Consider the following 7,157-nt stretch of genomic DNA (forward strand, 5'->3'; position numbering starts at 1 on the left):
ACACACGAACGATGGTCAGAACGTGACAGCATTCTTGCTTGGTACACCTACTGGAATACATTTCCATGACAATTTATTATTGCACAAACTTGTGTTCATAGATTTATTTATATGTGATTGTCAGTTTCATATAGTTTGATACTTGTATTAGCAAAGAACAATCAGTAATACCAAGGTAAACCGTAGACACTGCAGCCCAAAGCTAAAAGATAAAAGTTATTAACTAAGGTAAGTGATGGCAGTTACTGTTTTTTTTCCCCCTTGTTTTCACTAACTTTTTTGCAGCTACTGCAAACATGACCTCCCATTTTCTCCATAACACAAAACCATTGAGGCAGGATATACTGTATGTTCACATGATAAAGCAGGTATTAAATGTAATTCACACATTTTTGACCAAATGTGCAGTTACTGCCCTTTTTCTTGCTAGGGCAGTATAGTCTACATACTCAATGTGGATAGATATTCCCCATTTATTATGTTGGACACTACAGCGAGGGCTGTATTGTTAGTGACATCTAATTTATAATACTTTGTAGAGCACACTTTGGATTCATATCAGGTTATGAGACAGAGGATCCAGAGGCATGGACATTGGTGTAGACACACAGAGAATCCCAGATGGAGTACATCTTCTTGGACCTCTCACTACTGATGCTCCTCAAACCTTATTCTCACTGATCCTCTCTGACCTCAGACCGTTATTGACTCTGGAGTTGAGCCTTCTTTGTGAATAATTTACTATTCCTCCCTCCTTCTGGCTCTCATTTTCTCTGTGTGTGTGTGTGTGTGTGTGTGTGTGTGTGTGTGTGTGTGTGTGTGTGTGTGTGTGTGTGTGTGTGTGTGTGTGTGTGTGTGTGTGTGTGTGTGTGAACATGTGTGCGTGCCTGTGTGTTAATAGGGATGACCTGCCAGGCACGGAGCTCTTATCTGGACAAAGAGGTGTTGTGGGGCTGGCGTTTCACCCCAGTCCTGTCTCTGGAGAAGGGCTTCTACGAGGTGGACTACAACAGCTTCCACGACATCTACGAGACCAACACACCGTCGTGCAGCGCTAAAGAGCTAGCCGCTACGCTACGAGAGGGCCAGCTGCTCCCCACGCTCTCTCTGCTGACGCCCGAGCTCCCCAAACCCTACACTCTGGAGCCCATATCCACCCACAACCCTCTCTCCAAAGAGGTGGACAAGGGGGAGGAGGGGGAGAAGGGGGAGATCAACGGCTCAGCTGCAGCTCTGAAAGACCAGCCCGGACTGGACTGACTACTTCAGATAAGCCAAACCAGAGACAAAGTTACTAAAGACTATGCTTAATTTAGTCAATGGCCAGCTTGATCCATTGCATTGCTTGGAGATCAAAGATCCCCCGCCCCATGCAATACTTCTCTAGTGTCTATAGTATATATAGTATATATTTGTTTTGTAGACACAAATACACCCAGACACACACACACATACTTACTCCAGATTGGTCGTATTGTCTTTATATATTTGAGGCGACCGCATATATTTCCATTACACTAGTAATAGCTCAAGTGATATACTGTAACCTGGTGTGGAACAGGTAGCCATGATGAATGAATATCACATCTTACAAATTAACCAATAACCTAATTTTAGAGGTTGTTGATTCTGCTGATCGCGTATTGATTCCATCTCTTGGCTAATATCTCCCCACGTTGCTCCCTGCTGCTCCTAACACATTGACAGAATATGTGCAGACCAGATCATTATCTTCAATCCCATCACGCTTTGTTATTACTCCACTACGGAAACTCTTAATTGAAGGCAATATGTACACAGCCGCGCTTTAACCCTCCTTCATTCCTGTAGGCAGGAAGTGGAGCTCAGCTCAGTTCAGCTCGTAGCTATAGATCAAGTTCTGTCTCTTTGTATTGGGTACGATCATCTCTGTTTCGCATTTTGTCCAATCACCCTTGCGTTTCCACTGTCATGCTTAATCACATTACGTGTGAGGAATATATTAGAGCAAAACACAGGGCCCAGAGAGTTCCTCAGTATTGGAACCAGAGGAACGGGCAGTACCTCATTTTGATACTCATGATACATAAGCACAAGTCCTGTGACCCTGATATGCCCCCTTTCCTCCATCCCTGTCCCCCCTCCTGGTGCATATTTTAGTGCATGGTGTTATGTATAGGTTTCTGATGATACAAGCAGGTTTCTAATGACGTGTTATAGTGTTTCTTCCCTGCACTGTGACATAATACAAGCTATTAGTGCTATTCCTCTTCTTTAACCTTTGGTTAGTTCTCTTTATATCAAAAAACAATAAAACTATTATACGAGTACACAAATGTTGCAGATGTCCAGATTCAGTTATATTCTACCCATAGTCCTGGTCTGGACTCAGCTAGCTCCTGTTGTCTCTGCTTGAGAGAGTGTATGACCCTGTCACTTGTACCGTGTATCACATTTTCTACAGTTGTATTTTGAGGATGTGTCTGACAGAGCTTGCATGATAATGAACTGTCCCCTCGACATAGCAAGTTTAATACACTGCTAATAATACAGGGTATTTTCTAGGCATGCAAACTGCAATTAACATTTTTTACAGATATTGACAACCAATACGTTGATGATAGCTAAGATGACAAATCTCTTAAACGTTAACCCTTCTCCCCCCTTCTATAACATTTATTTGCATTTTTCTGGACACTTGTCCCAACAATGTATTTTATTTCACTGTGACATTGTAGCATCATATTTATGCCATTTACATAAAGATCATTTATCATTAGAGAAAAAAACTGCTCCCATAGCTGGAATGTCATCTGTTTTCTGTGTGTTCTCATGGGAATAAACCTAATATGGCCAAAAGCACATTACAGTATGTTTCTGTTAGAGAACCATGTGTGTGTGTTTGCATGCTTGTGTGCACGTTTATGTGGGTATCTGTGTCCGCCTGTCCGTGCACACGTGTGTGTGTGTTTGTTAGTGTGTTAATTTAGTCCTCTTTAAGTATGTGTGGTTAGGAGTTATTCCCCTCACAGAGAGAGAGAGCTACAGTGGCTTGTGAAACTATTCACTCCCTTGGCATTTGTCCTATTTTGTTGCCTTACAACCTGGAATTAAAATGTTTTTTTGGGGGGGGGGGGTTATATCATTTGATTTACACAACATTCCTACCACTTTGAAGATGCAACATGTTATTTTATTGTGAAACAAACAAGAAATAAGACAAAAAAAACTGAACTTGAGCGTGCCTAACTATTCACAAAGCCAATACTTTGTAGAACCACCTTATGCAGCAATTACAGCTGCAAGTCTCTTGGGGTATGTCTCTATAAGCTTGGCACATTTAGCCACTGTTATTTTTGTCCATTCTTCAAAGCAAGACTGCTCCAGATCCTTCAAGTTGGATGGATTCTGCTGGTGTACAGCAATCTTTAAGTCAAACCACAGATTCTCAATTGGATTGAGGTCTGGGCTTGGACTAGGCCATTCCAAGACATTTAGATGTTTCCTCTTAGACCACTCAAGTGTTGCTTTAGCAGTAGGCTTAGGATCATTGTCCTGCTGGAAGGTGAACCTCCATCCCAGTCTCAAATCTCTGGAAGACTGAAACAGGTTTCCCTCAAGAATTGCCCTATATTTAGTGCCATCCATCATTCCTTCAATTCTGACCAATTTCCCAGTCCCTGCCGATGAAAAACATCCCCACAGGGATGGTATTCTCGGGGTGATCAGAGGTGTTGAGTTTGTGCCACACATAGCGTTTTCCTTGATGGCTAAAAAGCTCAATTCTAGTCTCATCTGACCAGAGTACCTTCTTCCATATGTTTGGGGAGTCTCGTACATGCCTTTTGGCGAACACCAAAAGTGTTTGCTTATTTTTTTCTTTAAGCAATGGCTTTTTTCTGGCCACTCTTCCCGTAAAGCCCGGCTCTGTGGAATGTACGGCTTATAGTGGTCCTATGGACAGACACTCCAAACTCCTCTGTGGAGCTTTGCAGTTCCTTCAGGGTTATCTTTGGTCTCTTTGTTGCCTCTCTGATTAATTCCCTTCTTACCTGGTCCGTGAGTTTTGGTGGGCAGTCCACTTTTGGCAGGTTTGTTGTGGTGCCATATTCTTTCCATTTTTTAATAATGGATTTAATGGTGCTCGGTGGGTTTTTCAGAGTTTCGGATATTTTTTTAATAACTCAACCCTGATCTGTACTTCTTCACAACTTTGTCCCTGACCTGTTTGGAGAGCTCCTTGGTCTTCATGGTGCCACTTGCTTGGTGGTACCCCTTGCTTAGTGGTGTTGCAGACTCTGGGGCCTTTCAGAACAGGTGTATATATACTGAGATCATGTGACAATTAGATTGGACAGAAGTGGACTTTATTTATCTAATTATGTGACTTCTGAAGGTAATTGGTTGCACCAGATCTTATTTAGGGGCTTCATAGCAAAGGGGGTGAATACATATGCACACACCACTTTTCAGTTTTTTTTTAAAGATTTTTTTAAAAACAAGTTCTTTTTTCATTTCACTTCACCAATTTGGATTATTTTGTGTATGTCCATTGCATGAAATCCAAATAAAAATCCATTTAAATTGCAGGTTGTAATGCAACAAAATTGGGTAAAACACCACAGGGGAGGAACACTACAGAGCCTTGCAAAAGTTTAAATTAAGGTTATGCTTGAGCAAGGCCTGGTTTCACCCAAGGCTCTGCAAAACAGTTTTACACATGCTACCTGACAACTGGATTAGAGGTGCATCGAATCTTAAGAAACAGACTTAAGCAGCCATTTGGCACACCACATTGGTGTGGAACAATCTCATCTTGCACAGAAGCTCTGGGCACAAACACACTACTCAGCACAGGCAGCTGGTAGGGAATAATGATACAAACAAGAAATAGAGATCCAAGGCTATGTATGAATTTAGCACCATCTGTACTGTACATACAGCGTGTATTAAACCACAATTCCTTGGATGACTACCAAGAACTGTGTGGGTGATTCAGTTTTCCTGTGCAAATCGGTATTGACCAAAAACATAATGTCATAGGTTACCAGGGAAAGGAGCCAAATCCTGGCTATATGATTTCCAGCTTTTCACTGCTGCCTGTCCAAATTATTTCTGAGTAAGAATCCCTGGTAACATTAATAGCTATACTCACCACCCAGCAGCAAAACACCATCTCTGAGTCAACTTCCTCAATGTATTAGGAGATTTGTAAGGAGATTCATTTGGATGTGGTTCCCCCTGAAACAGCCTGCCAAACAATTATGAAGATGTCACAGCTATTAACCGGGAACAAAGAAATAACCCGCCACAAAAGTCACTGCCATAATCACATTTCTGCTTGGGTTCAAAGCAAAGGCTAGCACAATCAGATCAAGCTACCAGCAATAGCAAACATCCGCATCGAGAATTTGGCATCGAGGTTTGGTGCGTCGGAGCCGTCAAATGTGTGAGCTATTGCAATCATTGTCATGTTAGATGTTCAGAAGGAGAAATTGTAGGCTACATAGAACAAAAACGATAATAATGAGTGTTTCTATCATCATACTGGAGGTGTAGATTACATCTCATATTCCAGTGTTCAAACTTCGAAACAAGGCTGCATGGGATTTCTCATAACGTGTAGTCAACGGCAATTTCCACTATAATGACAGTATCCTCTTGTAGATTTTACAGCTGTAATGCAGTTCCACCTCAGACACTGCCATGAGGATCAGATTGAATAGACCCTTAGTCTATTTTACCATTATTTAACTAGGCAAATCAGTTAAGAACCAATTCTTATTTTCAATGACAGCCTAGGAACAGTGTGTTAACTGCCTTGTTCAGGGGTAGAAAGACCGATTTTTACCTTGTCAGCTCAGGGATTTGATCTTGCAACCTTTCGGTCACAAGTCCCACGCTCTAACCTCTAGACTACCTGCCACCTCAAAGTGTGTGTTTGAGTTTGGAAAAATGCAGTTGTGGTTGAAACTTGGGTGCCATAGAAATACGTGACAGTTCATTGCCAAGGCCATTCATGGGTTTTTAAATCAGAACCTTGAACTTCAAATATCTACTGGCTCCAATATGACTATAAATAACCTGAAATGATGACAGAAAAAAAGGTTTCATGAAATTATGAATGACTATTTATATGAAATTGTGTGTGCGTGTGCGCGTGCGTGTGTGCATGTTTTCCATTTTCAGAGTCCTAACAAGGCCGGAAAACAATCATTTTTTAGTGTTTGGGGTTAAGGTTAGGAGTTAGGGTTAGGTTTAGGGGTTTGGGGTTAAGGTTAAGGAAAATAGGATTTTGAATTGGAAATCATTTTTACTCCCCAAAAAGTCCTGAAAATTCACGAGTGTTCATCAAATCAAATTTTATTGGTCACATACACATGGTTAGCAGATGTTATTTCTAGTGCAGCGAAATGCTTATGCTTGTAGATCTGACAGTGCAGCAGTATCTAACAGGCAATATCTAACAATTCCACAACAAAACCTAATATCTAATACATTCCACAACAAAACCTAATACACACAATCTAGTAAAGGAATGGGATGAGAATATATAAATATAAAATATATGGATGAGTAGTGACAGAGCGGCTAAAATGCAAAAGATAGTAAAGAATAGATAGTGAAGGATACAGTATATAAATATGAGATGAGTAATGTGAGATATGTAACCATTCTTAAGGTGGCATTATGAAAGTGACTAGTGTTCCCTGTATTAAAGTGGCCAATGATATCAAGTCTGTAGGTAGGCAGCCGCCTCTAGAAGCTGTTTTCAATCTCTCTGTAGGGTGAACAGGTAGTGGCTCGGGTGGTTATTGTCCTTGATTATCTTTTTTGCCTCCCTGTGACATCGGGTGTTGTAGGTGTCCTGGAGGGCAGGTGGTTTGCCCTCGGTGATGCGTTGTGCAGATCGCACCACCTTCTGGAGAGTCCTGTGGTAGTGGGCGGTGCAGTTGCCATACCAGCCCGACAGGATGCTCTCAATTGTGTACCTGTAAAAGTTAGTGAGAGTTTTCGGTGACAAGACACATTTTTTCAGCCTCTTGAGATTGAAGAGGTGCTGTTGCGGCTTCTTCACCACACTGTCTGTGTGCGTGGACCGTTTTCAGTTTGTCGGTGAAATGTACACAGAGGAATTAAAAATGTCCACCTTCTCCACTGCTGTCCTGTCGATGGGG

At 41.6% G+C, this 7,157-nt stretch overlaps 1 protein-coding gene across 2 annotated transcripts in view; it reads left to right on the forward strand.

Moving 5' to 3' along the window:
- Positions 1–3,082, forward strand: part of kcnj5 (potassium inwardly rectifying channel subfamily J member 5) — a 38,672-nt gene extending 35,590 nt beyond the window's left edge. For both annotated transcript variants that reach the window (XM_064985078.1, XM_064985079.1), the window contains one exon: positions 902–3,082. In XM_064985078.1, the coding sequence (XP_064841150.1) occupies positions 902–1,260 (359 nt within the window). In that variant the 3' untranslated portion in view covers positions 1,261–3,082. The remainder of the gene's footprint in view (positions 1–901) is intronic.
- The last annotated feature ends 4,075 nt before the right edge of the window (positions 3,083–7,157 follow it).

The sequence above is a fragment of the Oncorhynchus masou genome, chromosome 13, assembly GCF_036934945.1.
Source record: "Oncorhynchus masou masou isolate Uvic2021 chromosome 13, UVic_Omas_1.1, whole genome shotgun sequence".
NCBI classification, from domain to species: domain Eukaryota; kingdom Metazoa; phylum Chordata; class Actinopteri; order Salmoniformes; family Salmonidae; genus Oncorhynchus; species Oncorhynchus masou.